We start from the raw sequence: 24,060 nt of genomic DNA, 5'->3' as shown, positions 1-24,060 counted from the left end.
TAGCACGAAAATTTCTACTTTTTTTTATTAAAAAATGGTTGGCTTCCGGAACAAAGCAATTTAAAAATGATTACCAGTATGGAAAACAACTTTGTTTAATATCATGTACGCGTAACTGTTTCAACGCGATATGGAAACACTTAGCATATCCGACAGTTAATTGGACAAAAACCTGCACCTCTTTGAATATAATTATAATGTTTAAAACATTGCCAGATGCCAGACAACTACTTGACAGTATTTCCGCTCGTACGATACCACGGTAAAGATAAAATAAAGGAAACTGGGCCGTGAAAGAATTTATTTATGTTTAGTATGATATTGCCAGGGTTTATAAGGTTGTACTTTGAAACTTTTTCCATCAGATTAAGTCAAGTAAGGATATATAAATACTAGGACATTGAACTCTTCACCGCGTGGGAGTCTCGTATAATTATTTTAGGATCATTTATAATTTATTTAACATATTAAATACGGTGTTTCTTTAAAGCGAAACGATGACTATATTACTATACTCTAGTACTATATTCTATATTCTAGTTGTGCCTGTTATTTTATTTAATTTTACGGTTTGCCAAGCATGGAACAGTGGTTTGCAACAAAGGTACGATGGATATGGGGTAGATTGGATTTTTATGCCTGATGGAAATGATCAGCCTCAAGTTGCGGTACTGAGACACACAGAAAATGATGAACGAGGCATTTTTGACGACTCACAAGTTTCTTACGTCCTTTATACTCGGTATATTCAGAAGTTTATAAAATTTAAATATTTACGAAAACATGTTTTATAATCCTTTTGAAACATAAATATATTTCAAGATCTGGTCCAGAAAATGGTACTCAATTATATACGAACGATACTAAAGGACTTCACAACTCTAATTTTGATCCATCTCGCCAAACTAAATTTATAACACATGGATGGAAATCAAGTGCAATGAATACTGGCCTCGTTGATATGAAAGAAGGTATTGTCATTTTAAAGATTTGAGAACGTAATTCTAGAAAGTCGGTATATTTTACCGTTTATTATAATTACGTAGCGTATTTAAAGTATAACAATTATAACGTCATTATGGTTGATTGGCAACCTCTGGCTGCAAGTACATTCTACCTTGGACCAATGCGTAATACAGAAAGGGTGGGAAGAACATCTGCTGAATTTATCGACTTCTTAGTGGCAGAAACAGAACTTAAAACCGAAAATATTCATTTTATTGGTATATTATTAATATAATGAACTTAAGATGTAGTAATTATTCCACGTTTTCTATATTTTCATTATTATTTTACGAAGGGCATTCTCTTGGAGCGCATGTAGCTGGTAACACCGGAAGTTTAATAACTTCCGGACATTTAGGAAGAATAACCGGCTTAGATCCCGCTTTGCCTGGATTTCATTTGCTTACATCGGATAAAACTCGATTAGATCCTACAGACGCGATGTTTGTCGATATTATTCATTCTTGTGGTGGAGTCTTAGGCTATTTGCAACCTTTAGGAAGCGTAGATTTCTACCCAAATGGAGGAACAGCTGTTCAGCCTGGTTGCTGTTGTATTCCAGAAATAATGGGTAATATATCATTTGTATGCTTTAGCAATAAGTACATATATCTATGTTTCTTTTTCTATAGAGGCATGTAGTCATGGTCGAGCACGTGTATATTTTACCGAAAGTATTGGTTCTAAAACTGGGTTTGTGGCGAGTAAGTGTGATACATGGGATCAATTTATGCAAGGAAGTTGTAATTATTCCAAAACTACACTACTAGGAGAACATGTTGATAAAATGGCGACTGGAACCTATTTTCTGACAACAAGATCTGAACCTCCTTATTCTAATCAGATGGAAATAACTGATAATACGATTTAAATAAAATATTTGGTATTTAAGAAAAGAAGGTATATACTATATATATATAGATAGCGAGCAGAATCAATCATAGAATAAAATGTATATTTAGTAAAAATGGCTTATTATATGCAAGATATCTAATGGAAAATATTTCATTTTAATAAATAATAATTACATTATTTAACATTTCAAATACAAGAAACTCTATGTTTGTCAATTTCCAAATATTTGTTTTATACATCGATATTTCATCTTACCTACAAAATATACCTTGATTCGATGTAACTAACAATTGCCAATATCTTAGGGAATGACTGAAGGATCTTAAATTGGTTTGTATAATAAGGTTGTAACATATTTTTTACGATAACGATGCGTCGCCGATAGAACCATTACGCTATCCTTAATGCTTAAAGCATATAGATGATTTAACATAACATGATTTGGTTCTGGTAGAAGTGTTGGTTCACACTGAAATTAGTATTGGTAAAACTAATAATACATTTTGTAACGAATTAAAATGCTTGTTAATACATTTTTGTAAACTTACAGATAAGGGAGTATCTTTATTGAGAATAACTTGAAGCAAATGAGGTGGCAATATTGGTGGACCAGCTACTTTCTCCCAGGGCTTATTAGGAGGAATTTCTTGTCCGTACTCAGTCTGAGCACTACTAGTAACACCCTCGCTATCTTTTGCAAGTGCTTGAAAAACTTCAAAATCAGATTTTCTTACAGATACCAAATTATTCTTGGAACCCATTCCATTATCAACAATTTTCTATCAATAAAACATTTTTATTAAAGCATGTACAAATGAATGGATATTTTAATATCGTTTAAAATTAGCAAAATTATTTCTTACTATATCTGGATCGTGTCTCCATTCACCATCAACAAAAAACTTATATTGATGTTCTCCCTCTGGCAAATCAATAATTGTTACAAAATCACCATGACTCTTAACCATTGGTAATGTTTTCCAACCAGTAAAAGTTCCACTGATATAAACCTGTTTACCACCTCCCTCCCATTTAAACACTGTTGGTAGAACTTTGCTATCTGCTACTTTGGTTCCTTCAGATACTGTATTAGAGCGTGGACGTTGAGAACTAAAGTCTTCTCCATCTTGATGTGTATTAGTCTGTTGGTAAAAAGGATGACAAAACTTTTTAAATAGATCCTTCTGCGAATTTGCAATTAATGTATTTAACATAATGAATTACGAAAAATACCTTAGCAAAATAAGGTTCTTCTTCCTCATGAGACGATTGGAAAACTAATTTTTGACTTGGTTTCTTATCAAAAACAAAAGCTTGGCCTTCCTTTCCTGGTGAAGGTGGAGGATATTCTTTAGTATGGCGGTGTTCTCTATTTGTGCTGCTAGTGTGATGATGGCCAACTGGTTGATTACTGCCAGCGTTACCCATTATTAGGCTGCAATTTCTATTGCAAAACAGACTAAATGTAACGATCAAAGTATTTATTAATTTGATATGAATCAGTAAAAAGATATAAAGGAAAGTATAGTTATGTCTTCGCCTTTCTTTTAAATCACATGTTTTGTTTACAAGAATCTAAGAATTCAACGAAATTTTATTTCATTTAAATAAAATGACAACCAAACTTTAGATTGATAGTGTTACAGATTATTTCATTTTCACCGGTAGCTTTTAATTTGTACATACCTTACTTTTAATCTATAAATCAAACGCGATAAACAATCATAACGTCAAAGAACAGTAAGTGCAATAAAAGTAATGATTCCATTAGATTTGACTAAAAATGGCTACTTCACTTGTTGAAGATCTACTTATCGATAAGTTGACGATTATAATAAGCACCTACATTATCAACTGCCGGAAATTCTGACTTACAAATAGTATTTGTAAATTATATCGACAGCGAATATAACAGAGAAATTGTACAATTTATCAATATTACAGCGCTAACAAGAGCGCTCGTAAAAAGAGCGTTTGCATACGTTACGGTTTCGAAAATCGTCCTTTATCACATTATTATTTTATTATTTATTTATTATTTATTTATTATAGTCACATTATAAATTTATAATATTACACATATCTATTAAGGTAATATTATGTATTTATAACATTGGTAATAAATAAAAACTAAATGTGTGTGCGTATGTTTTGTTTTGATCTAACATGAATATAAAATATGTGCAGAGTGCTTGTCGTTTGAAATCATCATTTTCATAGATCAGGCGTTATCGAACATGATCAAATGTGTATTTCTATATTGATATCGTCCAAGCCTTTTCGAACGTTGAAGCATTCGTGGTTTTCAAGGTGAGACGAACCTTGTATAGTAAAAGCACCGAGGTGTGCGAAAGGTGATCAATAACCGTCAATATGCAGGACGACGTTTTAATAAGAGTGTAAGCCTGAGATCTTGGAGCCCAGTTTATGACTCCGCGACACAGGACGTCACTTCGACGCTCTTACTGCTTGCTCTTTATTACCACTTGTCTCTATCTCTTTCCACCCTCCCTCGCTTTCATATACTATTCTCTTGTATATGTTTCTTCCTTTTCTCCGTCCTGTCTTTATCTTTGTCTCCCTTGCTGTGTTCTCACGCGAATTTATTATTTATAAAGCTAAAGGAGCATGTATCTCCTCGGGCGTATTCTAACTTGCCCGTCTGACTTTCAGCTTTGCAACAAAACTCTTACGAAGCCTTAGTCGACTCGTTTCATGATTCTTGATCATTTTTTCGCCAAAAAATGTCTACTCTCTCGTGTCTTTCTTATCCTGTTTTCAATTTCACGAGTGCATGCAATGTCTTAAGCTAGATGTCACTCTGAGAGGTTTGGAAATCGTATTTGCGCGCTTCGAATGCGCAACATATCGTAATGGACAGATGTATCCCAGTGAAGAGTCGTTTTATCTTTGAAAGCTTGGGTCGAAATTCATTTAACGGAACCGCAGATTTGATCGATCATGTTAAATGTATTTCTCGTTCCGTGATGCTGATTAGATTATTGTAAAAGCTTTGGATTATCTGAAGTGGCAACATATGTCGGACATTTCCGGGAGTTCAAGTGGCTTGCACGCGGCCTGCTATATGGATGTTAATTTTTATCGGCAACTTCGATAGACCGGCCGGCTCGAGTAACTCGCGTAACGAGAGAAGTTAAACGGGAGTACAACAACGCGTTCTTGTAAACGTATGCATTCACCAGGAAGTCGAGGCCGCTAGGATGCGCCTGTGTCGACTACGCCAAGTAAACCCAAAGTCCCGGCTTTCTGTTCCGGTAAACAACGTTTTAATCCTATCGAGATTGCTCGTTACAGGGCGCGAGACAATATCCAAGTTTCAGCCAGCAATCATCGCCCGAGTACAAAGCATCTCAACTCTCTGTCGTCGCAAAACGTTTGCTTCTTGCGTACGATCGAGAATTTGTCACTCGATCTCTCGTATCAATCGAATCGTCTTTTATCCTTTAAATCTGAAACCGTTGGTTGTTTTAGGCGCGTGAGACGGGTGAGGGGTAACATAGCGGAGGAGAGTTTTGGCACGAGCCAGATGTCGAGCGGATCCGTAACGAAACCGAGAAAAGAAAGGAAGGAAAAGAAAATAGGAGGAAAATCGTGACGAGCAGAGAATCGAGGTAACGTGCATGCGTTTAATCGATAATCACTGGCAAGTGGTTTCGTCCGAAAAGGGTGTGGAGGTTACATCTGCGAGGTATCATCAGTGGCGGCCTACGAAACGGCGATCCATCATCTCTCGGCAGTCCAAATCCGAAATTGCTCGGCCATTTCCTCGGGCTACGCGTGCGGCTATAATAGGGATTAAGGCTGGTGTAAATAAATTTCGAATCGCAAGTAATCCTATCTCTTTAAGCTTTGCGGCGTTCGCGGAGTCGAAAGCCCCGGAGGAACGCGACCGATCCTGTACTTCTCCTTTCGTAGAACTCGTTCAGGATAATTCCATGTTAAAGAGAGGCAAAGAGTACGAACTATTTCAACGAGTTATTCGCCATACCGAATCTTCCGTTGTACGTCTAGAAGAAAAAGGACGGCTACCGCCTACGACATACTTGTCCTTTTTGGTTGTCCTTTTTTTTCTTTTTAGATGCAAAGGGGCTCGCAACGTGAGCTGATAACGAGCAACGAGAAGTGACAGGAAGGTGGTTCGTTACCGTTGCACGTCGGTAACAGAGCAGTCGATCCATTCGTCGGTTGTCTTCTTGCGCGCGGTTGCTGAAATAGTATTGTTACGCTGTTCATTGAGCACGAGGCACGTTAGATTATCAGCAGCAGATAGAGGGACACCCGTTGCCGGATAATAATAGATATGTTGTCAGCAGGATGTTTCGACATTCGATCACAAACTCTTGCCTCTTACCTGACTAAGGAAGTTGACGATCGAATGGAGAGTTGCTGTCGCCGAGGGAAGAGGCATATTCGGGGATGACGCGGACTTAGGCCGTGTCGGCGAAAGTCCGGAGAGGCGGTGCGGCAGCGGGAGAACAAAAAAGGACGCGGTGGAAGATGGAAAGGATTACGGTGCGTCAGAAGCGATGACTGAACGGCCGGTAATCGCCGTTGCCGCTCTAATATTTCGAATAGTTCGCATTTACAATGGGCTTTATTGGCGGGAAAACTGAGGGGGGTATTTTGAGCAGCCGGGACATCCATCACCGGGTGTCAACGTGATTGTCTTGTGTCGCGTTCACCGTGGAAAAGTATTGACACGGAGAGAGTAACCAAGCCGCGCGATTACCAACCCATACCGCTTGCGAATCGAATGACGTTTCCCATTTAGCGTTAGTGAAACTAGCAATATTGCTAGTCATCTCGTGATCTGCTAATCAGTTTGTTGGTGAGTAGAAGAACGCAAAGAATTTTCATAACATTCGATCGGCATTTTTGGACAGCATTATTTCAACCGACGAATGATATCGCGCAACCGCGGTCCGCTCGTGCTCGGCATTGTGTCGTATTTAAATGAGCTTTCTAATGCGTTTAGTTTGAATATCATGGCGGGCCAACGCGTCATCCTGTCCTCGGAAAGGTATTAGTCATTTTGTTGAATCTAGGTATCGATTTTAATTATATACAGTGGCTGTTTAATTTTATGGGGTGAGGGGAAATTCGGGGGATTTTCAATTACAAATTCAAATTCAAAAGTGAAAAATGTTTATTTGAAAATTAGAAAACTGTTATTCGGAATTATAATTTAAAAGATATCAGCATTTTTGTTGTTGTTGCTTTTCTTAGTAGTTTTCCCCTGTGAAACACATGCTCGTTTCGTCGAGCAGATTCAAAGGGAGTGGAATCGAGAGCGTCGTAACGAATAAACGTGATCGGCGTTGTCGTCAGCGTGCGGATTAAAGTCGACGAGAAATAAAAGCTGGTCGTTCGTTGGGAAAACAGTACGGGTGGTCAGAGAGTAGGTACATACGCTCACGGGAGGCGTCGATGCATAATCGGAGCGCACCCTCCCGTGGCTATCCGTTTTATTTATCCGATAACACGCCATTATGGGCGAATCGCGGATGCGGCTGTGTCGGTAACGATTGGCTATTTATAATAACACGTGGCATATGGGTAATTAGTTGCGCGTAAGCCGCGCTGAAAAACCGAACGGTGGCGTACGTGTCCAGAAAAATTACCGTCGTTTTTCATCCCTCCTCAAAATCCATTATTTTAGCTCTTGATTTTTCTCTCGTGCCGGCCTCTATACCAAGCCGCGCTGTATATAAACCGCGCGCAATTAACGTTTTGTAAAATCCCGCTCTTTCGTGACTCTCGATCGACTTTGACGCCTGTTTTGCCGCGACGCGCACGTATCTCGCACGAACAAGTAATTACGTTAATTCGATCGATGTTTTCTTTTGCCTTTGATATACAGGCGACGAATCGACGGCCATAGAAAGCCTGCTGGTAAATTTGAAGAGAATGGAAAGACGATCGCGAGCATCGAACCGGAAACACGTCGAGCAAAGAGAATCGAAGCGACAGACGACAAGGTGGCAATTGCAAAGGAGACGATCGGCAGTAGCAGCCAGTCTGATAAACGCTCTACTCTATTAACTCTTCCCCCTGTATTCTCCTCTTTCTTTCCCTTTTCCCTCTTTTTCTTTTGCACAGGTTAACGCGACTAATGGCGATAGGATAACGGAGGCAAAAAACCTGGACAAAAATTCGTGTCGCGGGTACGGTAAACGGAACGTCGGACAAAGAAACGGAGAAGAGCGACGCTTCCGGTGCAGTGGAGTCCTTCTGACGCGTGTCCGGTTGGTTGGTGCGGAATACCTTCCTTCTATGCATGCTCTTTCGACAAAAATTCGCGCTTTTTTCCCTCTCTTATCCAACGTTACACGTTACCCTCCTTTTTGCCGTACGCTCTGTTACAGTTCTGTGACGACGACGCGCAAACAATGACGAGGGTTACGTAACAGCTATGCACGAGAGAGGCAGCGTTCTCTGCTTGCGCTTCGCGCAATTCTCCCGTGCAGGGTGGCCAATGAGCAGTAACAGGAACGCCGCTAGCGAACCGCAGTCCCGTGAACGCTCAAACAATGCGTATCATACTCAGCCGACTTCCCTGAAAATCCGTCTGTCGTCGATCGGTTCACCTTCTCTTGTCCAACAGATTTTACCGGCTACGAAATATCAGACAAGTCTGAATTCAACTTCAAAGGGAAACTAACACGATATAGAGGAATTTATAGGGTGCTTGAAGTAGCAATTTTCTGTAAATAGTATCTTTTGTCTCTTTTTCACAACGAAACTTGGTCTACATAGAGCAAACAACGTCGTGAACGAAATTGTTTACTGGTGGCCGGACAGAAAGACGCGAACACCGTTAGCCAGGGCACGTTCAAAGTCGTAATCTCGTGGGTTCCAGATATTTTCTCGTGACCGCAAAACAAGAGGAGGCAGCGGTTGCTTGGACGAGCGAATGCATCGAGCTGCTCGGTCCAACCGACGGGATTGTCCTTCATTACGCACGAAGGAAAGTGCAGTCATCGACGTGCATACCCGTAGGTATGCACACAGAGGCATTAGCTCCCCCAAAGCCAACCGGTATTAATTCCACTAATTGGACGTGGTTTGGTTCGTGGCAAACATCGGTCCCCTACCGATCCTCGACCTTCCTCGGACGAGGGACTTGGATCTCGCGATCGATCGCCTTTTCGCTGCAAACAATGTCTTTATCGTCGATGAAAACGAATACCCTATCTAGAGGATGTTACCTTTATTCGCGATGAACCGCATGTTTCTTTCTTATAAGCGACATTAACAATATGCTATTTGGCTGAATCTAGGCCGAGTGAAAAACCTGACGACGAACTACTGCGATTTCAAAGGATGTTTGGTATCTAAGAGACGAGATCTCGAAGCAAAGACATTTGGAGAAGCTTTCGTAGAGAAAGATTCAGGATGATCGAACCCCACTCGAACGAGTAGCGATGGTCAATGAACGTTAGGCCCAGGGGGTCTCGTTTCATTTGGGGTTGCACGAGGTCAAGGGATCAGCTGCGGTGGAGGAATACGTGTGCGAAGCCTATTACCTATATACGTGTATATACTATATACTCGTAACAAACGCAGAGGGTCTTTCCTCGTGGATCTGGGTCACCGGACTGATGAGAACTGATCGGGGGTTCATCGTTGGAAAAAGGCTAAACGATGGTTTTTCCCACTTGCTTCTTTCTCACCCGTCTCCACAGCCTTTGAACTCTCGCCTATGACAAGTTAATCGAGCGCAGTGCGTCTTTCCTCCGATCTTAATTTTTTATTTCGCTTCGATAGATACTAAGATCGATAATCGAGCCAATTGGTTTCCTTCGTTTCAGAAGAAACATGCAGGATGAAAAAAGGAATGGAAGCGGGAGCAACCGCTAATCGCGGGTAGTGAAACCAGAGGTTTTTTGTACGACGAAGTAGAATGAGCGGCGGCGGCGGCGGCGGCGGCGGCGGAAATTAGCGACAGACGAGAGATGTTACGCGTGGAGAGCCTCCAGGGAAAGTTCGGACGTAAGAAGCATCGGCGAATACGGACGCTTTAGGTATGGTACAAAGATATTAAGCACTCATACTCGGAGCTTACAGAGAGCCGCGGAGAGTGTCGGGTATGGTATATCGCGTATGCCGCGGGAGGAGGAGCAGAGAAAAGGTGGTAGCAATACTTGGCTTGGCGGGGGAGGGGAGGCGAGGGGACGGACAGGCGGGCGAAGGAAGGGCAGGAAGGGGCGAAAGAGGGTGGTCGAGGAGCAGAGAGAGATCGCGAGGAAGCGAAGTTACCTACAGAAGAAATAAGTGCGCTCGTGTAATGCTGATGGCGAATATGGTAGAGGAGATCCGAGGGAACGGCGAAGAAGAAGGTGGCAGGGAGGATAGGCTCTTTCTGCGGGGCAGGAGAGGATGCAAGTAACGGAAGGGGGACCCCCCGCGCGCGCGGAGACCGACCGATCGATTCGAACGCCGGCGACATTCTTCGTCGTACGGACAGAGAACCGAGGAACAGGGAGAAACCGACAGAGACGGTTGGGTATGACGGAACAGAGGGAGAAACGAGGTGGAGGCTACCGCTGGTCGCGCGAGAGAGCGCGAGTTCGAGAGAGCGTATAACGTATAAGCCATAGGCCAAGGTAGGAGGAGAAGCTGGAAGAAGAAGTGGGAGGCATCTACGAAGAGGCAGACAGAGCGAGTAGGAGAGAGGTCGTGCATTCGTTCGAGATAAAGAGGGCGCGAGTGCGTGCGAAGAGAGAAAAAGGGAAAGCGAGCGAGCAAGAGGTAGGAAGGAAGAGGGAGGTGGTAGACAGGCGAAGAAGAGAGCAAAAGAAGAAAGGTAGCGAATAGGAGAGTTTGGGCGCACGGGGTGGCGAAGAAAAGAGAAAGGAACAGAGGGAAAGAAGGCGAGCGAGAGACACGGATAGCAAACGAAAAGAGTGGAAGGAAAGCGACGAAGGGGTTGGTAAACGGAAAAGTCGTGAACGAAAGAGAAAAGGAAACTGGCGAGGGGTACCGCGCGGAAGAAAGCAAAAAAGGGAAGAGAAGAAAGGAGAAAGAAGGAGGAGAAGAAGGAGGAGGAGGAGGAGGAGGAGGAGGAGGAGGAGGAGGAGGAGGGAAGACCCGAAACGCGACAGAAGCGCGGTGGGGTGGGTCGGTGTTAGGGGGAGGTTAGGTTTAGGTGAGGCGAGGTAAAGAGTAACGTGGGCTACGAGGGGCAGCGAGGAGAGGCGAGCCGAGAGAGCAAAGGGTGGTGTGGAGGGAGAGGTCGCGAGGAAAAAGAAGAAATCCCCACTCGTAGCGCGTAGATCGGCGGTAGGTTCGAATCGTACTGTCTTGTCGAGACTCGCGTCTGCGTCTGGATGTCTCCGTGTGTTAGTCGCCCCCGGAATCGTCCCGGTCGGCATCGTCGGTGCGCGTCGTCGGTGGCAGAGGTTGCCTCGTAGTGGGGAATACTCGCTCGTCCCGCCACCAGCCGAGGGAAGGTTCGAAAGGCGTCGACGGTACGAGGTTACCGTCCAATAGGGAGAACTGCCACCCCGGTGGCTCCGCCAACCGGATAGTCGGTTGCGCGCACAGAACGCCCATCCTCCCCGTTCCTCGGGCTTCCACTGATGTTTTTATTTATTACATCTGTGACTGGGTAGGGAAATACTCCCGACTCGACCGAGAGAGCGTTTGCCACTTTGAGAACGAGCGACGCGCGTCCCTGCGAGTTACCGCCGCAGCCGCAGCCGCTTTCGTCGTCGTCGTCGTCGTCGTCGTCGTCGTCGCCGTCGCCGCCGCCGCCGCTGCTGTCGCCGTCGTCGTCGTCGTCGTCGTCGTCGTCGTCGTCATCGTCATCGTCATCGTCGTCGTCGTCGTCGTCGTCGTCGCCGTCGTCGTCGTTGTGTTCGTGTCATCATCGCCGTTCTCGCGGTTGCTATCACGCGCGACAGTATCTTCGTCGTTCTCGATTGCGTTCGCGGTGTACGTCGCTGTCGTTTGCGTCGCGCGTCCCTCCTCTATGCGTCAGTCCTGTCCTACCGATCGTCCTCGACCCAACAACGACGGTTCGTTGTCCACGCGTTTTTCAAAGGCAAGAAATATTGTCGCGCGACATCGCGTCATCTAGTCGTCTACTCTCGTGTGAACCAGTTTCCTCAGTGAGAAGAAAAGCACCTACGCGTCGCGAAGGAAAACTCGTGGTTGGTGAATCTTTGAACGAGGGGCAGCTTGGCTGCTCCTCGAGCGAAGCCGACCAGCGTCACGCGGAACACGGACCTGTCCGCAACGAGAACGAAGTCGACGTTGAGGCCCGTATCGAGTGACAACGGTCGATTGTCATGGACACGATTGTTCCAGTGGTTGTGCACAGTGAAATTGTTACTTACGTACACGGTCCAACGTACTCCGTGAGACGCGACAGTTTACCCGAGTGACAGTGACGCTTGCGAGGAGCTGAGATACCCGTGGCTGACCCTGGATCGACGGCAGCTTCCTCGTCGGCTGGTGTTGGCAGCCGAACGAGCTAGAATCGGCACGAAAAGTAGAAGAGATCGGTCTAGTATGCGTTGACTCGTGCCGGTATCCCGAGTTCCTCGTATCTCGTGGTGTCCACGTGGCGAGAACTGCGGCGAGGAGAGAGGGAGAGCGAAGAAACGACATCTCCGAGGAACGGGCGAGAAGGACTTCCCATTGAGGAGGCAAAAGAATAAATCTTAAGGAACGTGGTCAACAAGAGAAAGACACGTGTCCTTTAGAGAGTCGATGGATCACGGAGCGATGGATAGCGCTTCGGATCACAGCAGCCGCGCCAGTCCCGTAACCGGCAGTCCCAAACATCCACACAGCCCGTCGGCTCAACAAAATCAGCAACAGCTTCACGGGTCGCAGCATCAACCGCCACCGTCGCATCAACAACCTCATCCGCGGGACCAGATTCGCGAGCAACAATCGCAACAGCAACAGCATCGCGGCGTTCCCACGCCGGGATCGCCAACCAGAGGTTCGCCACCTCAGGGACTTCCGTTGAGTCCGCCGCCTCTTTCCGCCGGAGGAGCACCTGGTGCACCGCCAGGCATGGTGCCCCGTATGCCAGGCCTACCGCCACCAGGATTGGGCCTGTTGGGACAACTCGGCGGCATGCTCAGCGGTCATCATGGCTCGCCGCTCGAGCTGATGGCCGCCCATCACGCTGTTCTGCCTCCGAGATCGTACAACAGCCCGCCACCGATCAGTACCAGCGATCCCACAGCGAACGAGTGCAAACTGGTCGATTACCGTGGCCAGAAGGTGGCGGCGTTCATCATAGCCGGGGACACGATGCTCTGCCTACCGCAAGCGTTCGAGCTCTTCCTTAAGCACCTAGTCGGCGGCTTGCACACTGTCTACACAAAACTCAAGAGGCTCGATATAGTGCCGTTGGTGTGCAATGTCGAACAAGTTAGGATTCTGCGCGGACTCGGAGCCATCCAGCCAGGTGTCAATCGATGCAAGCTGCTTAGCTGTAAGGACTTCGACATACTCTACAGGGACTGCACCACGGCCAGGTAAGCGGAAATAGATCGGTGCTATTTAGACTAGCAACTATCTCCTCGGCTAGGTTAAAAGGGTGAAACAGAAGGGCTAACGATCGAACGAACCTTTCTAAAGCTGGCACACGGCTTCGTATGAAATTATCCTGATCTGCCGATGATTCGCGACGATGACAACGATCGTAGGTATAGAGCCACCTACGGTTGTTTATGCGCTTTTTGTAGCTTCTGTTGCCGAGAACGGAAGCTACCATCCTCGTGTGTATTAATAACGCCCGGTGTCGCCTCTGGGCAGCACTTTATCTTCGGCCAGCTACGTTCCTTACCGAGCTACCGGTCGACCAAAAAATATTTTAATCGCGCGTTCCCTTCTTCTCGACACGCGTTTCGTTTCCTCCTAACCGAGTTTACAGAGGACTCCTTTCTTATCGTCTATAGTCCGACTATGCTCTATCCATCGAATCGTTCCTACAAATTTCATCTCTTCGACCGACTACTCTTCGACTACTCTACTTTTACGATCGACTCTGACATTTCGTTTCGATATATTCTTCATCACCAGCCCTATCTACGGAAAAGGAGGCTGTGGAAAAGGCACGTGCCCTTGTATCTGGAATTGTCAACGGGCCTCCGTGCCAACAGGTGTCCCTTTCACGGCAGTTTCTCTGAATGAATCGTCCCCACCGACGAGACAGAGAGAAGTGGCTGTAGTACAAGCTTACCCCACCCACGAGTCAGACGGCAGACGAAACGGAATGGTAAACGGAACGAGGGGATCCGGTGTTATCGGGGAAATATTGTCCCAGACTTTAGAGTCTCCCTACGCGTCCTATGTTCCAACCATTTCCTCCTTTAACTCGGTCTGCCGTTGCTTCTTCATCTCGCCAAATTGTCGTGCTCCGTAATCGAGAATCACCGAAAGGGCTAAGCGCAAGTAGAGTGAACTCTGTGGCGAGGCAGTGGCGTCGGTGGACAATAGTATCGCGGCGAGCAGCGCGCAGTGGCAGTCGCAACGGAAACGGATTCAGCGCGACACAGAGAGGGCGAAGGAGAAAGAGGGCCGAGGGATAGCGTACGGAGGGAACAGAGACGGAAAAGAGACCAGGGAGAGAAAGAGAAAACGGGAGGAAAGAGAAAGCTATAGGGATAGGGATCCAAATAATCCGAGTCGTAGTCACAGAACAGAGTTGGCCGAGCCGTCGGCTCGTGCGCGGGCTCTTCTTCACGCGCTCCTTCTCCTCTCTAGGGACCAACGATCTCGTCGAAATACCGACTAAACGTTTCGTAGATTGTTCTGTCGGAGAACACTTAACCTGCTCCTCGTGCTTTGAATGGAATGTCGAAGGTATCGCGTGTAATTGATCTACGATGTATGGAACAACGCGGAATTAACGTGGTTCGTTATCTCGGTGAATGCGAGAGTGTGCTGGCCAAAAATCGATTGGAAAAATGAGAGGGGCAGGATCGAGCGGGGGTGAAAGGGGCGGGAGGAGCGGCGAGGGAGTATCGCCAGGAAAAATCGGATGATTAAGAGACCGCGGTATGGTTCTCGTGTGTGCGGTCCGGCCTCGTCGCGTGTACCGCTGACGTCGTTACATTCTGATAATGCACGGCAGTGGTAACAGCGGCAACGACTACACACCGATGTTCCATCCATGGACCGTTGGTCCGCGCACACAGTTACACGGTCATCCGACCGTGGCCAGCGCGCTTCTATCGCCATCGATGCAACAGCATGCACCGAGAACCGCACCGATAATTCAGGGGGATTTTTCTTGCGGTTTATAGCGTGGCACCGGCTGCGCTGCAACGCTCGCTTCCTCGTGTCCAACCACCACGTTCTCCCCTGGACCCAATCCGCGCTCATCGTCCCTTGGATCAGGGATCGAAAGTACGGTTTGACTATCGCCTACGCGAGAATCGTCGCCGCGCAGTGTCCTCGATTCCGTGCATCGAGGCTAGTTCAGTACTCTTTTCTTCTCGAATATACCTAATTGATGCCATATACGCTCGCTAACGAGACGAGGCAATTATCCTCGTCAATTTGCTGGATTCTGACCGAGCGGTGTGGATCGCCGCGAAACGTCCGCGTGTCCCGATAGCGTTTCATCGAAAGACGCCAGAAGACGAAAAGAGAATGAAGAAGCGCGCGAGCGAGTGAACGAATAAGCGGTAGATCGCGATAAGAAACCGCGCACACGAACGAGATTTCCTCGTTTCTATCTTCTTCCTTTCCTTCTTCCTTCCCTTAAATGTCTTTCTCGGCGCGTATACGTAACCCACGAACGCAGCAGGATACGTGGGAGTGCGCGCGGCCCTGGACTATAATTCTATGCGCTATTAGCCGTTTAATTATAAAATTGTGCATAGATTAATTGGCTCCCGTAATGGCCCTAACAATGCACAGACGCGCACTCGGAGACTAACGGAGAGAGAGAAAGAAAGACGGAAGGCGGCATGGCAGGAGGGCGGCCGGGGGTTGGGAGGGAAAGGAACGAGAGTCTGGTTGCACCGGGGGAAGAAATGCGCGAGTGGGAGGTTGAGAGGAGGAGAGATCGAAAGAATATGCGCGCGAAGGAGAAAGAGAGGACAGGGGGAGGGTCACGGGGAGAGGAAGCATCGTTATTAATATTTATTTCCTTGGCTCGTTCCTCTCAACTCCTCTTTCGTTGTTGCCGTGTGCTTATGCACAATCGCGTCTCGAGTCTAGCTGCGCGATTAAAAGAGTACGCGCTTTCGAGTTAAGCGCGCGTATACGCGTGAGCTATGCTCGCGGAACGCCTCGTATGGAAAGTAGTACGATTTCCAAATCGAAGCAGAATGGAAAGGAGGTAGAGACAGCAGTACCAACGATAGGCGAACAACAAGCAGAAGCAGAGAAAAGATCGTTCGTGAAATCGTGTTTTCCCAGCGAGCAATTATTCCCTGGCTCGAGTACCAAGTTCTCGTGGTTGTTCGCGACGATCGAACCCCGATGCTTCCATTTATCTTCCGCAGAGAACTTATCCGCTCGGCGATTGTATCGAATACGGCAGCTGGCTCGGCCGCTGCGCGTTTTTTTTCCTTTTTTCTTTTTCGGTTTCATAACCCACGCGCGCCCAACCAGCCCGCTAGGCAGCTTTACGTTTTTAAGGGCTTCTATTATTGTCCAGGGGCCGCTTTTGACACAGATACGCGTACATTTTGTTGCAACGACGTGGCCGGGCTCATCACGGCTTTCGTCTATCAGCGTTCTCTACCGATGTTTTTCTGTTTTCACGTTGCATCCTGCACCCGGTTACAGCACGTTTTTATCACATGCATCACTCCATTGTTGTCGACCAGAATTTCGTGCACGCGTTCGCGTTTCCCGTTAACGAAGACGCACGATTCTCCTTCTCTACCGGTTTACGTCGGACCGAAAACGCGTCATTCCTTCGAAATGAAATCGATCCGATGCCTTTGCTATAAATCTCATACCGAGCTTTCCTTCGAACGTTCCCGCTACCCTCCACGAAGTCGAACCCCAGCCGAGCACCGAGACGGTAATTCTCGGTAATTAATAATCTGCAATAAGTAATAATCGAGCCAGTAATCCGCCGGCCGGTGCGCCGCGACAAGCAACGTTCTTAATTCTAGATAATTAACGTAAAGACAAACAAGAAGGATTAACCGAACCTTCTGCGTCTTTCTTTATTTTTCTACCATTCCTCATTATCGTCTTCTTCTTCCGTCTTTCCGACAATTTCCCTCGCTTTTAATCCAACTTTTCTTCTTCTGTTTCTCTCTCTCTCTTTCTCTTTGCTTTCTTCGTTTTCTCCCTTGGTTTGCACTTATTACGAGAGTTGCTAGATCTTCCAATAATTACTTAATTTTTTCTTAAGAAAGCGATCCTCCGTGAAAAGTATTCGATTTCGCCTCTTCCCGTGGAAAAATTCTCGCAAGCTGCGAACTCGGTAGCGTTGAGTACGGAATCTAATAATAAACGCGGTAGACGATGAAATCGTTGCTCGCGAACTACGTGAATTCATAGAAGACAGGCAAGAGGGGAGGGAAGGGAAAAGTAAGGAGGAAGTCGAACGAAAGCGCCTGTGGCTAGGATCGCCGATTCCTCTCCTCGTGCAGCTCGATATGGATGCAAGTCATCTCGGGGTCGGCATTGTATCGTAACGGCGCCAGGCTCCCGTTCCCTGACTCCTTGTCTTTCTTCTGTTCGTGCCACCGATTATCCGCGATATTTCCATTTATCGGTTCCTACACTTTTATCCATCCAGTTGTAAGATCACGGGATCTTGGCCGACTTGCTTTTTGGAACGCCATTGATGACGCTGAACGATTCCTTATCTGAAATATGCGCGTACGATCTGGAAATTCCGCTCGTTACAAATGCGCGTGTAACATCGCTTCAAGCGAAACAATACGAATTCTTTCGTCGCATTCTTTAAATGCAATATACGCGTCATGTGAAATATTATTACGTATCGACTTTGTGGCACTATATATAGAACGGAGTCGTTTATACATACAATAAAATAGCGACCATAGAAGAGAAATCAAAGAGATGGTAAATGGGTGTGACGCGGTATTAATTGCTGTTACGAAGGCAAGTAACGAAAGAAATGTTTTATTTAACTTAAAATAGCTTAATTAAAAATAGGTTTAATGGGAAAGGAAAAGAAAAATGAATGGCGGGAGGGCGAGAGGGAAAGAATCAGTGGAATTAGTTCGAAGGAAGCGAACGAGGAATCGCGTATCGGCTGGTGTCGAATCGAAGCGATAGCAGCAAGTTCGATGTTTGGTAATACGATGAGAATTAAATTGTCTTTAACGGAGTCTAGTGGTAAATATAGAGGAATTTCAGGAGCGACACGATTATGCGTCTATACGTTTGTGAAAGCGATGTTTATAATTACACGGATGCCGGATAGACGTAGCAAATTAATTGCATAAAACGACTGAAAGAGCCATTTCGTTTCCCTTCCGTTGGATTAAATCGTTCGCTTTAAACCGTGGACACGAGAATTCCATAAATGGAAGGTATAACTCCTGTTCTACTCTCGACTTTTTTATCGGGTCAGTGAGTTTGTTGGAACTTGGTGTTCTTAGAGCGATGCGAGTTACGCCTCCTACATAAATATGTATTTGCCATGTGCGCGTAGCCGAGCTTATATCTTGCAGCAATGTGTGCACAGTAGGGTTGTTCAGTTCGAGTAAACAACCACGAGGCGTCTTTTTCTCCGTGAAACTAGGCAAACCTTTGGCTCCGCGACTTTTCGCTCCACCATCTTCTCTCCAACCGGGGCATAAAGGGGGTTCGAGTACCGTCCAAATCGCAACATCGACACCGACCATCTGTTTCGCGCGACCCGTTACTTTTCCACATTGTTCGCGCCAGCATAAATCATAGCGCAACACGGGCCGATGGAATATTTAGCGCCAGATCGCCGGCTTCTATCAACGTTTCCCGATGTTATCGCGATTACGTAGATCGTATCGGTGGTAGCTCGACGAAAAGTGGACGAACGTACGGGTGATCGATCGAGGGTGCGATCCTGCGGACGCCTCGATCGCAAAGGACGACGTTCGTCGAACCAGCTGGCCTGGAACGTTACGGCAGCTTGTCGGTAATGTCTCGAAGTTTCGGCGAATGGAAGAAGAGACGAAGAACGTAGAATTCGCAGTTAGACGGAAATCGATCGTTTTGTAGGAACTGGTGACCCACATTAAAACAGCTGACTACAGGCAGACCCTTGGGTATCTCGCTGTTTCCCCTGGTCCTCCACCCTCGTCGTATCAACGAGGCCTACCCTTCTAGTCGACCCTTTCCTAAAAGACAACCTTCTACTGTCGCGACGTTCCTCTCGACATTTTTGTCGTACTTAACACTCGACCCTCTGCTTCTTCAGTGCCAAGATTTATCTAGCTTGAAACCTTCTACCTTCGTACGCTACGACTCTTCGGAGCGGAGAAAAAATAATCCATGCAACAACGTGGCCTGCGACCGCTACTGCGTACATTTGTACGGGGGATACCTCCCCTTTAGTCGGTTTTGTAATTGCACCGATTATCTGGCGGATTGAAACGGTGCTGCGTACGAGTAGAAAAGGTGGCCGGTTGGATAAGGCGGAGCGAGGGGTGGCGTTGCTGGCCGAGACAGGAGGAAGGCTGCCAAGGGGTGGTATAGAAAGAGGGAATGGGTGTGAGTCGCAACGGTACTCGGTAATTTCGAGTGATTCGTGGACGACGTCAGCGAGCATATCGCACCCCTTTCTCGAGAGGGGTTTCGTGCGCACGGCAGGCCACTCGAACTTGTTACACACGGTAATTAAACGACGCACGAGACCTCCCTGGTAGACGTTCGTTCGGTATTTTAAGCTACTGTTACAACGAACCATACAAGAATTCCCCGTTATCGTCGACCATGAAATATATTCTCGTATAGAGGGATTCGCGCGATACTACGACCGATATCCGATCAGCCAACGAACCAGGATCCTCGTTCATCGTGAGACAGAAATTCCATTTCCAATGGAAAAACAGGAGTAAATCCGCGTATACGAGCAGAGATGCCTTCGAGACTGGAATCGAAGGGTCGAGAAATTGTCGAGAAGCAATCGGAATTTCCATAGCGCACGGCGGTTTCTCGGCCGTCTAGCTCGAAGCTACTCATTCGGAGCAACGTTCGAGCCGGTAACATCTCGACGGACAACTGTAATCTAGTAATCTGGTAGCAGGCAGAGGATAGTCGGCCCTATAATCGGCACGGTTTCGCGTAGTACGTACCGCACGCTGGGATTCGCGACTCGCGGATGGAAGGATCATGTCCGTGCGGATCAGTCCCTGCCCCTTCGGGTCTCTATCTCCACTCGTAGTCGGCGGGTTTGTTTGCCAGTTACCGAGGCGAAATCGCTACCAATCGAGGCCGTTTGCTTGGCTCGCGTGCCGTCGAGTTTGGCGTAACGTCGCGCGTCAATCAACGCTAGCCCTCTCACGGACTCCCACGAGTAACGATCCCTGTACTCGACGTCGGCCCGATCTTCCGTACATGGACGCCCGTCGTGATAGGCCCCGACATACGTACAGCTTTTGAAGGGAAGCCTCGTTTCGAGTCGACACACAGTCTGCGAGTGCAAGTCGAACTCGAAGTCGGAGTCGTAGTTAGAGTCGAAGTCGGCGTTTGCCGGCTCGTCAGACACCGTCTGGAGGAACCATCTTTACACGCGTGCGGTCAGCTCGCGTGTTGCACGCACGCCTTCGTTTCTCGTTCCGCCTCCTCTTCTTCTCTATTCTCGATGCTTTCTTCGCGCAAATCTAACTTCGTTCCATCTATGTCTGCTCGGTTTTTCGTCGCACAAATCGATCACGATTTTGATATTCGAACGCGTAAGATATCGATCGACGTTGAATCACTGCGAATCGCACGAATTTCGAGCAATCTACTTTTTCGCAAGAGGTTACGAAGCTCGCGCGGAACGGAGATCCCGACACGGCTATTCTATGATACGAGCAATCGAGATAATCGCCAGCGATGTGTAATTATATCATTGTGCCAAATTACCCGGCGGCGTTCACGGTCGTCGTTACGGTTGCGGACCCCCGAAGAACGAGACTACGAGGTGTTATTAAGTGCCGACGTTGATACATCTAGTGCCGGTTCGCAACGGCACGGGATACGTCTCGTATCGACGGCAACGTCCTTCTTTTCTTACTCGAGCCGAGAGGAAAATAAGTCTGAGAGAATCGTCCGACTATGCGAAACTTCAGTAAAACAGTATAACATCGATCTGTAATGACAAAAGCCTTGTACAAAATATTCGTTAGGCATTCAAGTTAAGGAATAACGCATTTAATAAAAAATAAAAGTTCGATGGTTGCAGTTATTGGATTATTTACCGATCGCCAGGCGTCTGTTACGAGAGGTGCGATCGGCAGTGGGCATAGACGTGTAATTACGAAGGGTTCGAGTTCTCGATGCGGTCCGCTATTTATCAACGTCGCTCATTACCGCGTCCCCGAGCTCTCTTCCGTTTAACCGAAAGAAATTGCGGCCGATCTACGTTCGAGGCCGGCCGAATTTCGCATCGCGAAATATCACGTCCAATTCGAGATTTCACGGTGCTCCGTTCCCGAGCCTGGAATTCGTCTCCATAAACGTTTCGTACGATCGACGTTTCGAGCGAAATCTCAGTGATGTACGCGTACACGTAGGTGCGTACCGCGATCCTTGAATTATGGATGAACGGCGTTTGGTACGTAAAGAATATCGTTGTTTCGACCGCAAGTATATAACAACTCGGGGACAGGTGAGAATAAGAAAGAGAGCGATGGAATGAGAGAGATCCTTACGGCGATCGCTATCGGCTGACACGAGCCATAAAGTACATTTTAATTCGAGCGCAGTGCGATAGATAAAGCACGAACGGGCTAGGTGAACCGCGTATGTAAGCCCACGGATCGCACGTACGGACAATCAGACTTGCAAAAGCGGAACTTAATTGGCCTCTTAACCGCGCGGGACGATGATTAATTGGCGCGGAACCGGCCACGAGACTCTAGGCACGAACTCTCCTTATCCGATTCTCGCGACGACTTGGCCGAATCTTCGCGAGATAACCGGGTCGATGCGAGTCGTTGGAAACGAGCGCGAACGCCTGTTCGTAATCGTGCATTAAATCGCCGTGAACTATCCGCAGGAGAGAGCGATCAAGTAAAATGCCGAGGCGCGCGACTCGTATGTTCTCTATACAGTCTCCGAGTCTCGGTCCATTCTCTGTTCTCCGTTTGCTCGAACGATTTCCACCAGGCTGTGGACAAAGGGGCAAGGCAGTGCCGTCTCGGTCGATCGTTTTCTACCACGATAATTCCTGAAAATTTCTACCTTTAGACGCGGCCGGCAAACCGAACCTTCGATACTTACGATGTTACGCGAGAAGGAAAAAGCAGTCCTCGAGCGGTTTCATCGGCGTCCTTGGCTTTATTCGTATTCGCGCCGACGATTCTTCTCCGGTCGTCCGTTGTGAAACTACCTCGTGGAAAAAAGCTCGTAACCAGACCGAACGAGAACGACGCCTTCCTTCGTCTCGAGATACTCGCTCTCTCGTTTCTCGACGTTCTTTCGCATTTTCGTCCACTGTCGCGTCGAAAAACCCTCGTTTCGGTTAATCGTTGGCTATACTAGGAGAAACCGAACAACGGAACACGAAAACAAGCGGCGGCAACGAAACGACGGAAACCACGTCGAGGGCTAAGACGACGACGGGGGCACGCGTATTCTTGCTTCCTTAGAGAGTTCGCAAACGAGCTGCCGTTAATGAGGCGATATTTCAGTTTTTGAATAACTGACCTAGCCTGGACCAGACACACGTCGAACCGGTTTCAACAAGAGTCTCAGCTCTGTCTACCAGTAGAAACATATGTCCCGGCAACCTTCTTTCCTCTTTTGCCCATTCATTTTGCGCCGCTTCTTCCCAATTTTATCGGCCAAGAGAGAACCATTTACGGTTCCTACACCCTCGTTTCCGTTTCCATCGTCGTCGTGTTCGAATATTTCACGTTCTCGATCAACGTGTCGACGTCTATCTCTCAATTAGTTGCTTCGTTGTGTCATTGGAATGGGAATCGATGGACCGGGGATGAAAGTCGCGATCCAGCGATGAAAGATGGGAGAATTGTGGGCATAAGAGGAGGAGTAGAAACGGAGAGCTGGGGATGGGGAAGAGATACAACAAGAGGATCGAATACATCGACGAATCGAAATGAAAACCAAACAAGTCCCCTCCTCCCTTGGCTCGCGTCTATTCGTTTCTCGCTAATAATTGATAGAATAAATTAAATCATTTGTCTTGGCGGGAAATTAAAAAGGTAATTTATATACGGCGAGGGTCGGGGCGTACCTGGCCGAGTCCGAGGACTGAGAGCGCGAGAGAGAATGTGGCGAGACGAGAGACAGAGAGACGGCTGCGTACACCTACACGCGCTGACTTGTTTTCTACCGAGGAATTGGACACGAAGAACGTGTGGAAACGGGTCCCAGGATGCATCGGAACATCGTGCACGGGATTACCACCGTGTGGACGACGGAAGGGACGAAACGAACGATGAACCTTTCCACGGAGGAAAGACCCGAGGATGGAAGGGATCGAGAACAGAGACGCAAGAGGGTGAGACGCGAAGAAGAAACGAAATGTACGCGCGGCGCGGTGGCTCGTTTTGTTTTTGGTCCGTCTTTCGATTTATTCCACGCTGATGAATCAGGTGTGGCGCTCGCCTTCTCCGTCTCTCTTTTACCTTCAACGTGGAGCGCGGGGTCGAGATTACTTTTGTGGGCGGGACGCTTTCTGTCAGTGCCTCCGAGGGTATATTCAGGTATAGAAACTCTTCTCGTACGTTCCACTCGGCCGTGCATACCTTCTGCTCCCGTGACTCGTTCAGGGACCCGGAGCGCACACGTTCCCTCTTTCGTTCTTCTCGGACGTTCCGCCCGTTTAAATTGGAACACGAAACGCAAACGTCTGGCGACAAGCAGCGGTGGTGCGCCGTCGTGCGTCTCCGTCGTTCACGGCGCCGGCAAACCTCGATGCGCGGCTCTCCCACGTGTTTGAAATCGCGATAAATATCAGGCAGGACGATCGGAAACGATGTTTTGACAGATGAAGCGGCGCGTCGCGTGACGGGGACCCACAGCTTCTCCCGGACCACTCGTAATCGCGGCCATACT

The 24,060-nt window shown here is 47.3% G+C and overlaps 3 protein-coding genes and 1 long non-coding RNA gene across 11 annotated transcripts in view; 3 read left to right on the top strand and 1 right to left on the bottom strand.

The window, feature by feature from the left end:
• Window positions 1–86: 86 nt before the first annotated feature.
• LOC138181665 (pancreatic triacylglycerol lipase) lies at window positions 87–1,876 on the top strand. The gene is made up of 5 exons (XM_069116702.1): window positions 87–742; window positions 823–971; window positions 1,047–1,223; window positions 1,301–1,576; window positions 1,638–1,876. The coding sequence occupies exons 1-5, from the start codon at window positions 498–500 to the stop codon at window positions 1,874–1,876; spliced, it is 1,086 nt and encodes a 361-aa protein (XP_068972803.1). The 5' UTR covers window positions 87–497.
• Window positions 1,000–3,701, bottom strand: alc (5'-AMP-activated protein kinase subunit beta-1). Of its 3 annotated transcripts, XR_011173562.1 has the most exons (6): window positions 3,547–3,701; window positions 3,094–3,304; window positions 2,724–3,002; window positions 2,409–2,639; window positions 2,116–2,329; window positions 1,000–1,553 (listed from the first exon to the last, which is right to left on the bottom strand). XR_011173562.1 is itself a non-coding variant. In XM_069116698.1 (5 exons), the coding sequence occupies exons 2-5, from the start codon at window positions 3,286–3,288 to the stop codon at window positions 2,183–2,185; spliced, it is 852 nt and encodes a 283-aa protein (XP_068972799.1). In that variant the 5' UTR covers window positions 3,289–3,304; window positions 3,547–3,701; the 3' UTR covers window positions 1,995–2,182. The 3 variants fall into 3 exon arrangements, 2 of the variants coding, with proteins under 2 accessions (XP_068972799.1, XP_068972800.1); XM_069116698.1 differs by lacking the exon at window positions 1,000–1,553 and having other exon boundaries at window positions 1,995–2,329; XM_069116699.1 differs by lacking the exon at window positions 1,000–1,553 and having other exon boundaries at window positions 1,995–2,329; window positions 3,094–3,319; window positions 3,547–3,675.
• Window positions 3,702–5,912: 2,211 nt separating this feature from the next.
• LOC138181669 (uncharacterized) lies at window positions 5,913–10,892 on the top strand. 3 transcript variants are annotated; one of them, XR_011173571.1, is made up of 4 exons: window positions 5,913–6,393; window positions 7,742–7,897; window positions 7,981–8,134; window positions 8,247–10,892. It is a non-coding gene; the product is annotated as an uncharacterized LOC138181669 (long non-coding RNA). The 3 variants fall into 3 exon arrangements; XR_011173572.1 differs by having other exon boundaries at window positions 7,742–8,134; window positions 8,247–8,587; window positions 8,741–10,892; XR_011173570.1 differs by having other exon boundaries at window positions 7,742–8,134.
• A 188-nt stretch (window positions 10,893–11,080) lies between these two features.
• dac (dachshund family transcription factor) overlaps window positions 11,081–24,060 on the top strand; it is a 143,961-nt gene continuing 130,981 nt past the window's right edge. For 2 of the 4 annotated variants that reach the window (XM_069116685.1, XM_069116686.1), the window contains exon 1: window positions 11,081–13,379. In XM_069116685.1, coding sequence (XP_068972786.1) covers window positions 12,598–13,379 — 782 coding nt within the window. In that variant the 5' untranslated portion in view covers window positions 11,081–12,597. The remainder of the gene's footprint in view (window positions 13,380–24,060) is intronic. The other 2 variants (XM_069116683.1, XM_069116684.1) reach the window with 2 other exon arrangements.

Source organism: Bombus flavifrons, chromosome 7 (assembly GCF_040668555.2).
Source record: "Bombus flavifrons isolate JBK064 chromosome 7, iyBomFlav1_principal, whole genome shotgun sequence".
NCBI classification, from domain to species: Eukaryota; Metazoa; Arthropoda; class Insecta; order Hymenoptera; family Apidae; genus Bombus; species Bombus flavifrons.
This window is presented reverse-complemented; position numbering and strand designations above follow the sequence as displayed.